Here is an 18,938-nt window from a genome sequence, read left to right on the forward strand (position 1 = left end):
GAACAGGTTTTGCATAGATCTGAAATGTTTTGCTTAGTTTTCCATTGCAAAATATGTAAATAGTAGGGTGATGTACTGTTTAATGTTAGTGGTCATGTGTATATATTTCTTTACTGTGTTATTTCATTATTTTGCTTATGACAGAGATGTATCTTTTGGTATATTTTAGACTGCATTAATTTATATTATATATTATAATTTATTATTTATGATGTAAAATACTATTTTAATTTATTGATTGTATTATACTGTAAATATTGTAAACATTTTGATGCAAGTTTAATAAATGGGAGCATTCCCTCCAGGGCTGCCATCAGAAATTGCGGGGCCCGGGACTGACAAAATAGGCAGGCCCCCCCACTGTGGAGGAGTCAGCTTTAGAATTGCACCAGTTAACCAATGAATGTGTGTGTGTGAGTGTGTGTGTGTGTGTGTGTGTGTGTGTGTGTGTGTGTGTGTGTGTGTGTGTATTATACATGCATACATGTGCCGCTGTCGGGAGGGCCCAGGATGCTGATGCCGCTGCCTGCCCGCCTCCATCCCCACTGTTATGCTGCTCTCCTCCGTCCTCCGGCAGCTGAAATGAAAACGCCCCTCCCAAAATGGCCGCCGCCTCAGTTATTCAAGATACTAGATGGCTCCTCTAGTATCTTAAATAACTGTCTCCTCTGTGGTGGCAGCCATTTTTGGAGGGAGGTTTTCAATATAGCTGCTGGGGGGGTCGGAGGACAGCGGCAAAACAGCGGTGACGACCACGGAACGGCGCGTACGGCGGCGGGTGGGTAGGTGGCTGCATTAGCATCCCGGGCCCTCCTCTTTCTGTCAGAGAGGCTGGGCCCGGGACAGATGTGCCCCCAGCACCCCCCTGATGGCGGCCCTGATTCCCTCTCAGCTCTGGGCCCCATAGCAGCTGCAATCCCTGCACCTATGGTAGCTACGCCCTTGCATGTTGCATATCATTTTAATCAGCAGAAGCTGCTTTTGCGTCCTATTACATTATTGTGAGTACCACATGTAGGACACCCAGATAGTCCCAAAAAACAGGACTGTCCTGCAAAAATCGGGACAGTTGGGAGGTATGCTGAGCATTCTCCACAGTTTCCAGTATGCGCCTGTGATACTCCAAGTGCTTATTATTACTACTGAGTGCTTACTACAGTTCTCAGTGTGTGCCTTTGTTGCTCCAGGTGCCAGCCATTATTACTAAGCCCTCTCCACAGTTTCCATTGTGAGCCTGTGATACTGTACTACTACTGGTCCCTACTACTACTGGGCCCTCTCCACAGTTTCCATTGTGAGCCTGTGATACTGTACTACTACTGGTCCCTACTACTACTGGGCCCTCTCCACAGTTTCCATTGTGTTCCTGTAATTAACCGTGCACCAGTTACAACTAGTGGACATTCCTCACAGTATCCAGTGTACTTTCAGCATCATTTCCCTGGAATTCAATGCAAGATCCAGTATACAGATTGTCTCTGTCTCCATTGTCTCCTGCGCCATGATTTTTGCTGTCATTTATCGTCAGAGACTCTCTAAGCACAGCTGGAGGGCCGCAGTTTGGACATGCCTGCTCTAAGCTAACTCTGTACTGGGCACTCTCTGCAGTCCCGTTTCTTGAGCATATTCACCAGTCTCTGGTAATCAGTAACTGTATCATTGCGCTCACTTGAAATCTCATTAAACTAGGCTGATCAAATGAGCCCTTTAAACTGGGACGCTCATGAATTACACAGGTTCTGTGGCTGATTAAAACCAGGTGACATGTAGGCTTGAAGTCAGCCAGCCACAGATCCTGTGTAATTCATGAGCGTCCCAGTTTAAAAGGCTAATATGGTCAGCCTAATTAAACCACCAAGTTGTCAACATACGGCCTCCAGCCATATACAGACCTTGGGTCTTATTCAGAATTCAGAAAACTGACAGATCCTGACAATTGCACATACTGTATGCATTCTTGCAAATAGATGTGGATCTCCACTTGTATTCAGAGTTGGCTTTATCTATGTGGTTGTACCATGCCCATCGGTCCACTTGTAATAGCAGCCATCATCATTATCAGCAAGCATTTGCACAAGTCCTACCTAGATCTCGGTGTACAATCACATAGGAATAGCTGTCAATTCCATATAGAAAGATGCATCCAAGTCAGTAGCAGCTGCTGCCCCTGGGCTGCAGCACCAACCACACACTGCAGGGGGTAGAGCCAACCAGCACATATAATGTATATATAATGTAATGTAATATATATGCTAGCTTGCCTTACCCAGTGATCAGCAGCCGTTGCTTTGTATCACTGACCTGCCGGCTTGCGGAGCATGGAGACAGCTCTCTGATCATCTGTCATCTTCTATAAGCCCGCCCCCAGACTCCTGTGAGCCAGTGGGAGTCGGGGGTGAACTTATAAATGAAAGATAATAATTATGTCTCTCACAATAACAGAATGATTCCACACACTTGTTTATATCATGAGATATGACATCTCACTGGTCAATATCCCAAACCTGAGCTACAGTATCTATGTCATACGCAAATCCATATTAACGCCTGAGGGGGTCCATGTGCAGAGCCCATCCCTGTTGGTACAGTGTCCCTTACTCAACCTTTTGCCGGTATTGCCAACTTCCATGTGGTATGTTAAGAAGATGCTGCATAATCAGAAGTTACAAAAGGTACTATCACTTACTATTACATGTGCCAGAGACATTTTTCCAGATATATCAAATGAAAGATGGCACCCCAGGCAAATGATAGCAGGGAAACCTTCCACAGGCATACCATTCTGGGTGCAAAGTATGCTGTGTGGGTCCCCTTGACCCTGGGGCCTGCACCAGTTATACATACTGTAGTATAAGTACTGTAGTATTGCCACAAGCATCTCAACATTAAAGCAGGCTTTAATCATATTTATAAACTAGGTAAGATACCCACAGTGTTCCACTGCACTTACCTGCTCTCCTGTAGGGTTGATTGTGTCCTTTTCATATAAAGCCACCTTGTACAGAAGCTGTAAGATGCGAAGCAGTGTGTCAGCATTACACGGTGGCAGTGCAAATATGAGCTGCTGCAGAGTACATAATTGCTCCTCAATATCCATTCCTGCAGAAGACAAAATGTGTTAACTGTGTAAGTGACAAACAGGTACAGCAACCACCTATGTATGTCTCTTATTTCCTTAATAATCTCATATTTCCAACACTTCCAAATGTTTCATTTGATAGATACAACAAAAACAGTGAGGCAGATGTATTAAGCCTGGAGAAGGCATAAGGAAGTGATAAAGTGGTGATAAGGTGATAACGCACCAGCCAGTCAGCTCCTTACTGTCAATTTACATATTGGAGCTGATTGGCTGGTGCATTTATCACCTTGCACTTATCACTGGTTTATCACTTCCTTATGCCTTATCCAGGTTAATACATTTATCTTCACAAGTACAAAAGAGGTTATGGATCTATAACTGAACTGGTAATATATGCAGTGGCGTCACAACGTGGGTGCGGGGGGTGCGGCCCGCACCCGGGTGTTACCCTCTGAGGGGTGACACCAAAGTGCCGGCTCCTGCTCAGTGACAGGAGCTGGATGCTGCAACCCGGCTCCTGTCACAGTGCAGAAGCCAGCACTGCAGATTCAGCAGTGTCCGGGTGAAGGCCGTATCCCCCGAACCACAATGTGCCGAAAACGGGGGTCGGGACGCGAAGCCACGCCCCTTCCGCAAAGCGACGCCCCTTCCATGAAACCACACCCCCTTTTCACCCGCAACTGCACCGGGTGTTATAAAAGTAAGTGACGCCTCTGAATATATGTACAAATAAAACATAGTTCAAGTATGGACATTGGGCCTAATTCAAGGTTGATCGCAAAACAACATTTTCCTCTAATGGGCAAAACCATGTGCAGTGCAGGTGGGTCAGATATAACATGTGCAGAGAGAGTTAGATTTGGGTGGGGTGTGTTCAAACTGAAATCTAAATTGCAGTGTAAATATAAAGCAGCCAGTATTTATCCTGCACAGAAACAATATAACCAACTCAAATCTAAATCTCTCTGCACGTGGTATATCTACCCCACCTGCAGTGCACATGGTTTTGCCAATTAGAGGAAAATGTTGTTTTGCAATCAACCTTGAATTAGGCCCATTGTACTGTAGTACACATGTTAAAGGTATAGTCAGCATTTAACATATTATTTAAATCTTAGAATATGATACTGTATTAGTGAGCAATGGTGAATAAAGACAAACACCCAGGAAGTTCAATCTTATCTAAATTCCAGCTGTGTTGCTCTAGATGGCTTTAAAACTTAAACGCATTGGGGCACTTGAAGCTTATATTAATTGTAATGGACTCCAGCAACTTGGAAGTGCATGATCAAGATGACAATTATGAAGTTAAATAGACGCAGGAATTGGGTTTACCATGTTATTTCAATATTGTGGCCAGTTGTTATGAGAGTACTGCAGCAGATAACTGGATAAATGTTTCAATATCGGTATATCGGCTCCCTGAATGTGCTACTGTAGCTACTCCACAATGTAGCACGGGATTTCATTTTCTATTGAGAAAGTACCATCAACCCCTAGGGCATAATTACCCATTTCCTGGCTGCTCTCCAGGTCAGCCTAGCGAGGGGGGAAGGGGGTGTGCTAGGGTGATGACGTGTCACAGGGGGCAGAATGTAGACAAGAGGCGGTGCGAGGTTGTGGCATTATAAAGTGGGGGGCGTGGCTGTGATGACGCGATTCAGAAACAATTGCCCCTGACCACCCTAACCGCCCATTTTACTCACAAAGTCTACAAACATCAACCAACAACCATTAATGAAGTGAAGGCTGCTGTATGCCAACAAATGATCATATCATATTCAAAACCAACTGAAAATAAACTGTATTCCTTGCACACTTACTGTAGATTATTAGCTAAAATTCTGAATAGCCTTTACCATGCCTTTTTTTTGTTATCCTTCAATAGAAGAAGATTTTTTTGCCTCACCCTGTATATATCTGAAGAGATAACACCCTAGTGGTCATTGCTATTTAAGAAAAATGTATGCTGAATCACACTGTAAGGCAGACTAATACCCCTTTCACACTGCCAAAAATAACCCGGGTTATTGCACGTGAACGTGCAGTAACCCGGGTTTTTGTGCAGTGTTAAAGGGGACAGGTGAAATATCTCGGGTTGAGCAACCCGGCATTTCAACCCGTGTTTAAGGCAGGATTAAACACGGGTCGGAACCGGGCTGCTGTGCGGTGTGAACGGGATATGACCCGCTACCCATTCACACTATAGGAGCATGCGGTGCTCGGACATCATCGACGCAGCAATATTGTCTGAAAGGGGTCTCAAGCTGGTTGCACCCGGGGCGGACCCGTGCACAATTCCCGGGTACAACCCGCTATCTGCAATGTGAAAGCAGTAAAACTGGTCATCTGGTAGCTTTCCGAGTTCACTATTGCTTGTTCGCCCAGTTTATATTACCTTGGAGTAATATACTGTCTTACTGCTGAAGATGTTATTTTTATTTCTCTACCTACACAAAGCTCCTGTGCTGGATCCACTGCATTTTATGCTTGAAACAAGCTTTAACAGCCATTTTATTTTTTGCCATTGTCACTGTAATACTGAAGCATATACATACACGTGTACAGATGTCACTTCCAGTTAATGATATAACATGTATGGAAATTAGGAGTACAAAATCTTTAATATTTATCCTGTAAGGCTACAATAGAACTGTCTTTATTTTACAGCAGGACTAGGAATGATTATTTTTGGAACTTTAACATTATCATATAAAATGTAAATAGGTTTAGTGTAGAGCTCCCAAACATGGTTCTCAAGGCACACTATCAGTCCATGTTTTAAGGATAACCATACTTGAGTACAGGTGATTTAATTAGTACCTCAGATATTTTTATTTATCATCTGTGCTCATAGATATTACTGTTTGTGTGCCTTGAGGGCCAAGGTTGGGAAATACTGGTATAGAGTATTGAAGGCATGTGTATAATAGGCTTTTGCATTTTCCATAGTATTCACATATTTACCGGCAGTGTGTATAAAGGCTGCGTAGAGCTCCCGAGGTAGAAGAGGCTCCCTGAGGTCCCTCAGAAACCCCTTCAGCACAGCAGATACATCATGCACACAAGTGTCTTCTCCCAGGAGCATGTCACCAGAAATTGTAAATTCTTCTCGCATCTATATAAAGATAAATATTGCACTTACTTTATTTAAAAATAATATATTCCATCAGTGCATTTCTGAATCTCATATTCACATCGCAGGTTTACACATTAGCATATTTCCAGCTGAATCACTTTGATCCTATTTAATAAATCTATGAGTCATTTACAATTAATAGTTAAGATATTGTCAAAGTCGAAAAATATCATGCTGCACGTTGCCATATATTAACCCCATGCGCTTGCCCGCTGCACGTGCACATTCTCTCCCGTGCGTGCGCATACTCGCAGTTGCGTGAGGGCGCCTCCACGGCCGTGCGCTCAGGCGCGTGGTATGCGCATTTACGGTAGAGTTTGTGTGCGTCTGGCGGGCGACTCGATCGTTACATAGTTAATCCAAATAGTATATTTTATAGGTTATGGTCCCCTTAACAATAACTGTAAGTTTGTTTAGTGTAACTGGTTCATGGACAGAGAGATCCCTCTTTACATGATACGAAGGGTCAGACAGGTTTTGAGCAGTGGGGTTTAGTATGCAACGGAAGAGTATATTATTAGTAACATTCCGGTGTTGGTTTGAAAGAGATTAATCGCTCCTGCGTATAGTTATGTTTATAAGAAGTTTATGGACATTTACTGTATTTGCAGTTCATTATCCATGCGGCGGGAATCCTGAGATTCCCTCCCACCTGAGCAGTTTGAAACAGTCACAGCCCACCTGTTCGAACCAACCTATGACCTTTTGTTATAATGAGAAGACAGATTCCTGTGTCCAATGAACAATGAGATTATAGGGTCCTTTGTAGTGTACTGTATGCAGTGTATATAAGAACAGCCAGCCTGGGCCAGCTCAGTCTACTCTCCACAACGGTTTTCATCATTGACTAACTAGGGAGCTGGTATCCAGGACTGCGCAGCGATCATTCCTCAGTGTATAAGTTCTCTCTGTGACCACCTTATTCTCTGTCTGTATTTGCCATACACCCTCTCTCTCTCTCTCTCTCTCTCTCTCAACTGTTATTGTTAATGATTATGCCACCATTGTATATTTATGTCTAGATATTCTGTTTAGGTATTGATGTTAGTGCTGTAGTGTATGAGCTGTTAACTGTTTTCCCCTTTTACATACATATTATCGTCAGTAAAGGTTTTGGAACCTTAGCACGGAGTCTGTGTTTCACTAGTTAGTATAAAGGGTTTCTGAGCGTCTCAGTCGCTCAAACAGCTTTCATATCATAAAGGTTAATCAGCGTTACATTGTGGTAATATTACAGTACTAAGGTTTACAGTATAAGCATACCCTTACAGTTTGTTGTTACAAGGTTGTCTGTGTGTAGATCAGTGAGCGTCAGCGCCGCTCGTATCCCGCTCTCGTGGTACAGCGTCCGCTACGCTAATAGCGTAGCATTACCGTACTCGGCCGCCTATAGCGTGCTCGATACCAAGCGTAAGCCGTGAGCGAACGTGCCGCTCGTGCGTCTCGACCATGGCCTAGCGTCTGCTACGCTAAATGTGTACCATTACGGTACTCCATACGCCAATTGCGTACTGAGTCTGGTACAAATATATAGTGAATGTCATAAGGTAAAGAATAGGTTTTATCAATATGCAGATATGCTGACTTGACGGTTACTAGGACCTACCAGAGTTTAGCCGGCAGCCTGAGTTCTGACATGCACTGTCTGCAATGGTATTCCATGTGACCAGGCAGGACTTCACTGTATATGCCACCTGCAGTGCAGATCCTGTACATAGTTTGCGAGCACACAATAACACCACTGCCATAGTAAGGGGCCACTATAGTACTATACACCAGTGCAATTACAGCTTAGACACCAGGTACACTATAATGCCCAGCAACACTCAGGAGCTCCAGGCTGCATCCTAACTGGTTCAATAAATGTAAGAACTATTTAAGCTACACCACTTGTGAACTAACCACCACCAGCACCAAAAAACTGGGGTGGTCTTCATACCATACTACAACCAAAAAACTGTGCTAACAAATAACACCACATATACTCTGGCCATGTGTATCTCCTCATTTGGCAATTTATCTGGAAGGACTATTACACTCAGCATAACTGCTGTGCACTACATCATCACACAATTCTACTAATACAGTAAGGTATAGCCTAAGTCCAGCAGTTTTCTGTAGATGTATCTTTTATCTAATTATATAGAAGTTCTTAATCCTTTCATGAATAAAAGTAGAATTAAAATGTTTAATTCTTTAAATGTTACATTTTTAAAATATAAAAATTAAAACCCGAATAACTGTTGCATATTCATACTGGTCTGGCTATGATGGTAATAACTCTTTGAATCAGGCCCTTTATTCCAAAGTCTAACTACTGTAGACAAATGTTATGTCTCTCCAAGAAGAGAGAGCACTTTTATTTGCTAGGGTACTCTATTTAATTTCATTATTATTAGAGACGAGCGGGTTCGGTTCGTCAAGATACGAACCCCCCCGAACTTCACCTATTTTACACGGTTCCGAGGCAGCCTCGGACCTTCCTGCCTTGCTCGGTTAACCCGTCATCATCCAGCTGTCGTATTCTCGCGAGATTCGTATTCTATATAAGGAGCCGCGCGTCGCCGCCATTTTCACTAGTGCTTTTGAGATGATAGCGAGAGGACGTGGCTGCGTTCTCTCAGTTTCTGTGTTCACTGTTCAGTGTGCTGCAAATATCTGTGCTCAGTGTGCTGCAAATATCTGTGCTCAGTGTGCTGCAAATATCTGTGCTCAGTGTGCTGCAAATATCTACGTCCTGAAAAAGCTCCATATCTGTGCTGTATTGTAGCAGGACAGTGCAGAATTTTGCAGACCACCAGTATATATATATATATATATATATATATATATATATAGCAGTACGGTACAGTAGTCCATTGCTCTACCTCTGTGTCGTCAAGTATACTATCCATATCTGTGCTGCATTGTAGTTGTGCGCAGTATATAGTAGGAGGACACTGCAGAATTTTGCTGACCACCAGTATATATATATATAGCAGTACGGTACAGTAGTCTATTGCTCTACCTCTGTGTCGTCAAGTATACTATCCATATCTGTGCTGCATTGTACTTGTGTAGGAGGACAGTGCAGAATTTTGCTGACCGCCAGTATATATATATATATATATATATATATATATATAGCAGTACGGTACAGTAGTCCATTGCTCTACCTCTGTGTCGTCAAGTATACTATCCATATCTGTGCTGCATTGCAGTTGTGTGCAGTATATAGTAGGAGGACAGTGCAGAATTTTGCTGACCACCAGTATATATATATAGCAGTAAGACACAGTAGTCAATTGCTCTACCTCTGTGTCGTCAAGTATACTATCCATATCTGTGCTGCATTGTAGTTGTGCGCAGTATATAGCAGGAGGACAGTGCAGATTTTGCTGACCACCAGTATATATATATATATATATATATATATATATATATATATATAGCAGTACGGTACAGTAGTCCATTGCTCTACCTCTTTGTCATCAAGTATACTATCCATATCTGTGCTGCACTGTAGTTGTGCGCAGTATATAGTCGGAGGACAGTGCAGAATTTTGCTGACCACCAGTATATATATATATATATAGCAGTACGGTACAGTAGTCCATTGCTCTACCTCTGTGTCGTCAAGTATACTATCCATATCTGTGCTGCAATGTAGTTGTGTATAGTAGGACAGTGCAGAATTTTGCTGACCACCAGTATCTATATATAGCAGTACGGTACAGTATTCCATTGCTCTACCTCTGTGTCGTCAAGTATGCTATCCATATCTGTGCTGTACTGTAGTTGTGCACAGTATATAGTAGGAGGACACTGCAGAATTTTGCTGACCACCAGTATATATATATATATATATATATATATATATATATATATATAGCAGTACGGTACAGTAGTCCATTGCTCTACCTCTGTGTCATCAAGTATATTATCCATATCTGTGCTGCATTGTAGTAGTGCGCAGTATATAGTAGGAGGACAGTGCAGAATTTTGCTGACCGCCAGTATATACATATATATAGCAGTACGGTACAGTAGTCCATTGCTCTACCTCTGTGTTATGATTCCAGCACTCTGGTCAGAGGAGATCTTATGGCAAGGACCTGAGCACTGGAACGGAATGCTGGGGAAGGGAGCAGGACAGGAAAATAGCCCCTGGCGCCCTAACTCTGTTGTCTCACCCGTGTTGTCAGAAATCCCCTGCGAGACTATGGTTTCTTGAGCCCTTGGCAGCCGCGTTTGAAGGGCGGATTATGTCTGCCCAACTTCGATGCCCCCCGGTCTTAATGAGAGACAAAGGGAAACCCGAGACAGGGTGATAACAAGAGGCCCTCTAACTAAACAACCAGGCCAGGGGCTAAGCAAACTCAAAACTATAATATGTGCGGAGAAACCGCCAGGGAAAAGGACAACCAAAATATCCACTTGTCCAATTCGCCTACCCGGCACCGCCGAGTACCAGAGAGGACTTGTGGAAGCGGAACCCTCCGCAAATGCTCCAAACACAAAATATAAAAGGTAAAGCGGCTGAGCCGCAACACACGGCAGAGCCGCAACTCACGAACACCACTGGATATAAAACGGTGATCAGTCAGGACTCCAGGGAACCAAACGACCTCTTGGGATGAGATGACAACTCCCGAATACCGGACTTCTGAGGACTGGAATGACCGGATACAGCAGGACTGGAAACAGACTCTCAGCAAACAAAGGCAGCATGCAGGAAGCTATTACCGGCGTCTGTGAGAAGCCCTGGGAGTGTATTTAACAAGGAGTCCTCCAATCAGCTGCTAAAGGCTGATTAGAATAAATGCCGTGCAGCTGCCTTGCTGCACGGCCAGAGAGAAGGTGAATATCTTAATTTCCTAAAGCCTAGCAACGGGGAACGCGGTCCGCCAGTGGCGTCCCCGTTGCTAGGGTCCAAGCAGCTCAGCGTGCCCGGCGTGTAGCGTTGCTACGGAGCCGGCGGCTGTACGCGCACGGCGTCTCTAGTTGCTAGGCACCGGGACGCACAGACAAGCGGACCCCGGCGCCTAACAGTACCCCCCCTTGAGGAGGGGTCAAGGAACCCCTAAAGCCAGGTTTCTGAGGAAATTCCCGAAAAAATGCCCTCTTGAGCCTCGGGGCATAAAGATCCTTATCCAGGACCCAAGACCTTTCCTCCGGACCATAGCCTTTCCAGTGAACTAGAAAATACAGCCGACCCCGGGACAATTTGGAATCGAGAACCTTCTCTACCAAGAACTCCTGTTGTCCCTGTACATCCACTGGAGATCTAACCTGAGAGATCTTCCGAGGAAATCTACTGGAAGAAACGTATTGTTTCAACAGGGAACAATGAAACGTATTTCCAATCCTGAGAGATCTTGGTAAACGTAACCGAAAGGCAACTGGGTTGACTCTTTTAATAATAAGAAATGGCCCAATAAATTTGGGTCCCAGTCTAGCCGAGGATTGTCGAAGCCTGATGTTGCGAGTCGACAACCACACCCTATCTCCCACCTTAAAAGTGCAAGGACGTCGGAGCCTGTCAGAAAATTTCTTCTCTCGAAAGGCCGCTTTTCTGAGAGCAAGGTGCACCTTTTTCCAAATGGCTCTGAGATGGGAGGTTAAGGTAAGCGAGGAGACTGAGGAATGATGAAAAAAAGAATTAGCTCTGGGGTGAAAACCAAAAACTGAAAAGAATGGAGACTCTTTAGTGGAGGAATGACAAGAATTATTGTAAGCAAATTCAGCCAACGGAAGAAACTCGGACCAATCATTCTGGAGTTTGGCTGAATACAAGCGCAAATATTGTTTCAATGATTGGTTAACTCGTTCGGTTTGACCGTTGGATTGTGGGTGGTAACCGGATGTTAACGACAATTTCATCTTCAATGAGGCACAAAAACATTTCCAGAATTGTGCGATGAATTGTGGACCCCGATCAGAAACAATATCAGTAGGCAACCCATGAAGCCTGAATACATGGCGGAGAAACAAAACTGCCAACCCTTGGGCAGAAGGCAATCGGGGAAGAGCAATAAAATGAGCCATTTTACTAAAACGGTCCACTACCACCCATATGACTCGGAATCCGGCTGAAAGGGGAAGGTCAACCACAAAATCCATGGAAATATGAGACCACGGCCTGAGAGGAACATTTAAGGGCATAAGTTGCCCGATGGGCAAGGAACGGGGAACCTTATGCTGTGCACAAACCTGACATGAATAAACAAATTCCTTGACGTCTTTAGAAAGACCAGGCCACCATACTGAGCGAGAGACTAACTCCAATGTCTTAGAGACTCCTGGATGCCCTGAAACTTTGTTATCATGGAATTCCGTTAAAACAGTAGCTCTCAAAAACTCAGGGACGTAAAGACGACCAGCAGGAGTAATTCTAGGAGCTTGGTGTTGAAGCTGTTTTAACTGGGTAAATAAATCTTGTGTGAGGCCCGCCCAGATGACCGAAGATGGAAGTATGGGGGTAACAGGATTGTTATTGTGAACCGGAAGAAAGCTACGTGACAGGGCATCAGCCTTAGTATTCTTGGAACCAGGCCTGAAAGTGATTATAAATTTGAAACGCGTAAAAAATAATGCCCAACGTGCCTGCCGGGCATTAAGCCGCTTAGCCGATTCAATGTATTGCAGGTTCTTATGGTCAGTCAATACCGAAATAGTATGTTTTGCTCCCTCCAGCCAATGCCTCCACTCCTCGAAAGCCCACTTTACCGCCAGTAACTCCTGATTACCAACGTCATAGTTGGATTCAGCGGAGGAGAATTTCCTGGACATAAAGGCACAAGGATGTAACTCCAGAGACTCCGGATCCTTTTGAGAAAGGATAGCCCCCACTCCAACCTCCGAGGCATCAACCTCCACCACAAAGGGCAATTCCGGATTAGGATGTCTGAGGACTGGAGCCGAGACAAAGGCTTGTTTCAAGGCCCGGATGGACAACTCAGCTTCACGCGACCAGTTGGTAGGATCTGCTCCTTTCTTTGTCAGAGCTACAATGGGAGCAACCAGGTCAGAAAAAGAATGAATGAACCTCCTATAATAATTTGCAAACCCTAAAAAGCGCTGAATTGCTTTTAAATTGGTGGGTTGCACCCAACTAAGGATGGCCTGGAGTTTCTTTGGTTCCATGGAAAATCCCTGAGGGGAAATTATGTACCCTAAAAAAGATACTTCCGTGACATGAAACTCACACTTCTCCAGCTTGGCATATAAATGATTCTCACGTAACTTTTGAAGAACCAGACGCACCTGGGTAACATGTTGTTCCATTGATTCAGAAAAAATCAGGATGTCGTCTAAGTAAACGACCACGAATTTCCCTAGGAAGTCACGGAGCACATCGTTAATGAGGTCTTGAAAAACTGCCGGAGCATTGGACAGGCCGAACGGCATCACCAGGTATTCGTAGTGACCCGACTGAGTACTGAAGGCCGTTTTCCACTCATCTCCAGATTTAATTCGGATGAGGTTGTACGCTCCTCTAAGGTCAATTTTAGAAAAAATCACATCAGAACGTAACTGATCAAAGAGTACAGAAATCAACGGCAAAGGATAGGTGTTTTTAACTGAGATCTTATTCAGTGCTCTAAAATCAATGCAAGGTCTAAGCGAGCCATCCTTTTTCTCCACAAAGAAGAAGCCTGCACTTAAAGGAGATTTTGATGGTCTAATAAATCCTTTCTCAAGGCTCTCCTTTACATAATCATTCATAGCCGCAGTTTCTGGCCCGGATAATGCATACAATCTTCCCTTTGGCAATGCGGCACCAGGAATTAACTCAATAGCACAATCATAAGGCCGATGGGGAGGCAGAATGTCTGCATTGCCTTTGGAGAAAACATCAGCAAACTCCTGGTATTCCACCGGAATGAGTTCTGGAATGATAGCTGCTACTCTGACTGGAAACGTGATACATTCCTTATCACAAAAAGTGAAATCTCCCCCGACCGCCATTTAATGGTGGGATTATGAAAGGCCAGCCAAGGGTGACCCAGAACAACTGGAACTGCTGGGCAATGTGTAAGAAAGAACTCGATTTTCTCGGAATGTAGAGCTCCTACTGTAAGTAGTTCAGGGGGTGTATGGAGAAAAAATAATCCCATTAGACAGCGGACTCCCATCTAAGCCATGCATGGTGACACACCTACCCAAAGGTAACTGAGGAATGCCTAAGGCCTTAGCCCAAGTTAAATCCATAAAGTTTCCTGCAGCTCCACTGTCAACAAAAGCTGACACCGAAGAACTGAGGCTGCCAAAGGAAACTTTAACTGGGACTAAAAGGGAATTATTCGAGGAGACCTAGGTGAACCTCCTCACAATTCACCTGGTCAAAGCGTTTCCCGACTTGTTCGGACAATTACGAGCAAAATGTCCCTTACCCCCACAGTACAGACAAAGACCAGAATTTTGCCTTCTGGCTCTTTCTTCAGGAGACAGCCGGGAGAGACCCATCTGCATGGGCTCCTCTACGTCTTCAGGAATGGAATATACACACGGACTTGACCTTACAGGTGCTCCTTTTTCAGCCCTCCGCTCTCTGAGACGACGATCAATCTTAATAGAAAGCTCCATGAGTTTATCGAGAGTCTCAGGAGCGGGGTACTGAAGGAGACTGTCTTTTATAGACTCTGATAAGCCGAGGCGAAACTGACTGCGCAGGGCTGGGTCATTCCAGCCACAGTCGTTCGACCAACGGCGAAACTCCGTACAATAAACCTCCGCAGGATTTCTACTAGAGATGTGCACTTGAAATTTTTCGGGTTTTGTGTTTTGGTTTTGGGTTCGGTTCCGCGGCTGTGTTTTGGGTTCGACCGCGTTTTGGCAAAACCTCACCGAATTTTTTTTTGTCGGATTCGGGTGTGTTTTGGATTCGGGTGTTTTTTTCAAAAAACACTAAAAAACAGCTTAAATCATAGAATTTGGGGGTCATTTTGATCCCAAAGTATTATTAACCTCAAAAACCATAATTTCCACTCATTTTCAGTCTATTCTGAATACCTCACACCTCACAATATTATTTTTAGTCCTAAAATTTGCACCGAGGTCGCTGGATGACTAAGCTAAGCGACCCTAGTGGCCGACACAAACACCGGGCCCATCTAGGAGTGGCACTGCAGTGTCACGCAGGATGGCCCTTCCAAAAAACACTCCCCAAACAGCACATGACGCAAAGAAAAAAAGAGGCGCAATGAGGTAGCTGTGTGAGTAAGATAAGCGACCCTAGTGGCCGACACAAACACCGGGCCCATCTAGGAGTGGCACTGCAGTGTCACGCAGGATGGCCCTTCCAAAAAACACTCCCCAAACAGCACATGACGCAAAGAAAAAAAGAGGCGCAATGAGGTAGCTGTGTGAGTAAGCTAAGCGACCCTAGTGGCCGACACAAACACCTGGCCCATCTAGGAGTGGCACTGCAGTGTCACGCAGGATGGCCCTTCCAAAAAACACTCCCCAAACAGCACATGACGCAAAGAGAAAAAGAGGCGCAATGAGGTAGCTGTGTGAGTAAGATAAGCGACCCTAGTGGCCGACACAAACACCGGGCCCATCTAGGAGTGGCACTGCAGTGTCACGCAGGATGGCCCTTCCAAAAAACACTCCCCAAACAGCACATGACGCAAAGAAAAAAAGAGGCGCAATGAGGTAGCTGTGTGAGTAAGATAAGCGACCCTAGTGGCCGAAACAAACACCGGGCCCATCTAGGAGTGGCACTGCAGTGTCACGCAGGATGGCCCTTCCAAAAAACACTCCCCAAACAGCACACGACGCAAAGAAAAAAAGAGGCGCAATGAGGTAACTGTGTGAGTAAGATAAGCGACCCTAGTGGCCGACACAAACACCGGGCCCATCTAGGAGTGGCACTGCAGTGTCACGCAGGATGGCCCTTCCAAAAAACACTCCCCAAACAGCACATGACGCAAAGAAAAAAAGAGGCGCAATGAGGTAGCTGTGTGAGTAAGATAAGCGACCCTAGTGGCCGACACAAATACCTGGCCCATCTAGGAGTGGCACTGCAGTGTCACGCAGGATGGCCCTTCCAAAAAACACTCCCCAAACAGCACATGACGCAAAGAAAAATTAAAGAAAAAAGAGGTGCAAGATGGAATTGTCCTTGGGCCCTCCCACCCACCCTTATGTTGTATAAACAGGACATGCACACTTTAACCAACCCATCATTTCAGTGACAGGGTCTGCCACACGACTGTGACTGAAATGACGGGTTGGTTTGGACCCCCACCAAAAAAGAAGCAATTAATCTCTCCTTGCACAAACTGGCTCTACAGAGGCAAGATGTCCACCTCATCATCATCCTCCGATATATCACCGTGTACATCCCCCTCCTCACAGATTATCAATTCGTCCCCACTGGAATCCACCATCTCAGCTCCCTGTGTACTTTGTGGAGGCAATTGCTGCTGGTCAATGTCTCCACGGAGGAATTGATTATAATTCATTTTAATGAACATCATCTTCTCCACATTTTCTGGAAGTAACCTCGTACGCCGATTGCTGACAAGGTGAGCGGCGGCACTAAACACTCTTTCGGAGTACACACTTGTGGGAGGGCAACTTAGGTAGAATAAAGCCAGTTTGTGCAAGGGCCTCCAAATTGCCTCTTTTTCCTGCCAGTATAAGTACGGACTGTGTGACGTGCCTACTTGGATGCGGTCACTCATATAATCCTCCACCATTCTTTCAATGTTGAGAGAATCATATGCAGTGACAGTAGACGACATGTCCGTAATCGTTGACAGGTCCTTCAGTCCGGACCAGATGTCAGCATCAGCAGTCGCTCCAGACTGCCCTGCATCACTGCCAGCGGGTGGGCTCGGAATTCTGAGCCTTTTCCTCGCACCCCCAGTTGCGGGAGAATGTGAAGGAGGAGATGTTGACAGGTCGCGTTCCGCTTGACTTGACAATTTTCTCACCAGCAGGTCTTTGAACCCCAGCAGACTTGTGTCTGCCGGAAAGAGAGATCCAAGGTAGGTTTTAAATCTAGGATCGAGCACGGTGGCCAAAATGTAGTGCTCTGATTTCAACAGATTGACCACCCGTGAATCCTTGTTAAGCGAATTAAGGGCTCCATCCACAAGTCCCACATGCCTAGCGGAATCGCTCCGTGTTAGCTCCTCCTTCAATGTCTCCAGCTTCTTCTGCAAAAGCCTGATGAGGGGAATGACCTGACTCAGGCTGGCAGTGTCTGAACTGACTTCACGTGTGGCAAGTTCAAAGGGCAGCAGAACCTTGCACAACGTTGAAATCATTCTCCACTGCGCTTGAGACAGGTGCATTCCACCTCCTATATCGTGCTGAATTGTATAGGCTTGAATGGCCTCTTGCTGCTCCTCCAACCTCTGAAGCATATATAGGGTTGAATTCCGCCTCGTTACCACTTCTTGCTTCAGATGATGGCAGGGCAGGTTCAGGCGTTTTTGGTGTTGCTCCAGTCTTCTGTACGTGGTGCCTGTACGCCGAAAGTGTCCCGCAATTCTTCTGGCCACCGACAGCATCTCTTGCACGCCCCTGTCGTTTTTTAAAAAATTCTGCACCACCAAATTCAAGGTATGTGCAAAACATGGGACGTGCTGGAATTTGCCCAGATTTAATGCACACACAATATTGCTGGCGTTGTCCGATGCCACAAATCCACAGGAGAGTCCAATTGGGGTAAGCCATTCCGCGATGATCTTCCTCAGTTGCCGTAAGAGGTTTTTAGCTGTGTGCGTATTCTGGAAACCGGTGATACAAAGCGTAGCCTGCCTAGGAAAGAGTTGGCGTTTGCGAGATGCTGCTACTGGTGCCGCCGCTGCTGTTCTTGCGGCGGGAGTCCATACATCTACCCAGTGGGCTGTCACAGTCATATAGTCCTGACCCTGCCCTGCTCCACTTGTCCACATGTCCGTGGTTAAGTGGACATTGGGTACAGCTGCATTTTTTAGGACACTGGTGACTCTTTTTCTGAGGTCTGTGTACATTTTCGGTATCGCCTGCCTAGAGAAATGGAACCTAGATGGTATTTGGTACCGGGGACACAGTACCTCCAACAAGTCTCTAGTTGGCTCTGCAGTAATGATGGATACCGGAACCACGTTTCTCACCACCCAGGATGCCAAGGCCTCAGTTATCCGCTTTGCAGCAGGATGACTGCTGTGATATTTCATCTTCCTCGCAAAGGACTGTTGGACAGTCAATTGCTTGGTGGAAGTAGTAAAAGTGGTCTTACGATTTCCCCTCTGGGATGACCATCGACTCCCAGCAGCAACAACAGCAGCGCCAGCAGCAGTAGGCGTTACACGCAAGGATGCATCGGAGGAATCCCAGGCAGGAGAGGAATCGTCAGAATTGCCAGTGACATGGCCTGCAGGACTATTGGCATTCCTGGGGAAGGAGGAAATTGACACTGAGGGAGTTGGTGGGGTGGTTTGCGTGAGCTTGGTTACAAGAGGAAGGGATTTACTGGTCAGTGGACTGCTTCCGCTGTCGCCCAAAGTTTTTGAACTTGTCACTGACTTATTATGAATGCGCTGCAGGTGACGTATAAGGGAGGATGTTCCGAGGTGGTTAACGTACTTACCCCTACTTATTACAGCTTGACAAAGGCAACACACGGCTTGACAAATGTTGTCCGCATTTCTGTTGAAATACTTCCACACCGAAGAGCTGATTTTTTTGGTATTTTCACCAGGCATGTCAACGGCCATATTCCTCCCACGGACAACA

General features: G+C 45.4%; 1 protein-coding gene across 1 annotated transcript in view; it reads right to left on the reverse strand.

Moving 5' to 3' along the window:
- LOC134949800 (rho GTPase-activating protein 6-like) overlaps positions 1-18,938 on the reverse strand; it is a 612,536-nt gene that overhangs the window by 133,077 nt on the left and 460,521 nt on the right. The window contains exons 7-8 of the mRNA XM_063938526.1: positions 6,050-6,200; positions 2,951-3,099 (exon numbers count right to left, since the gene is read on the reverse strand). Coding sequence (XP_063794596.1) covers positions 2,951-3,099; positions 6,050-6,200 — 300 coding nt within the window. The remainder of the gene's footprint in view (positions 1-2,950; positions 3,100-6,049; positions 6,201-18,938) is intronic.

The sequence above is a fragment of the Pseudophryne corroboree genome, chromosome 8, assembly GCF_028390025.1.
Source record: "Pseudophryne corroboree isolate aPseCor3 chromosome 8, aPseCor3.hap2, whole genome shotgun sequence".
NCBI lineage: Eukaryota > Metazoa > Chordata > Amphibia > Anura > Myobatrachidae > Pseudophryne > Pseudophryne corroboree.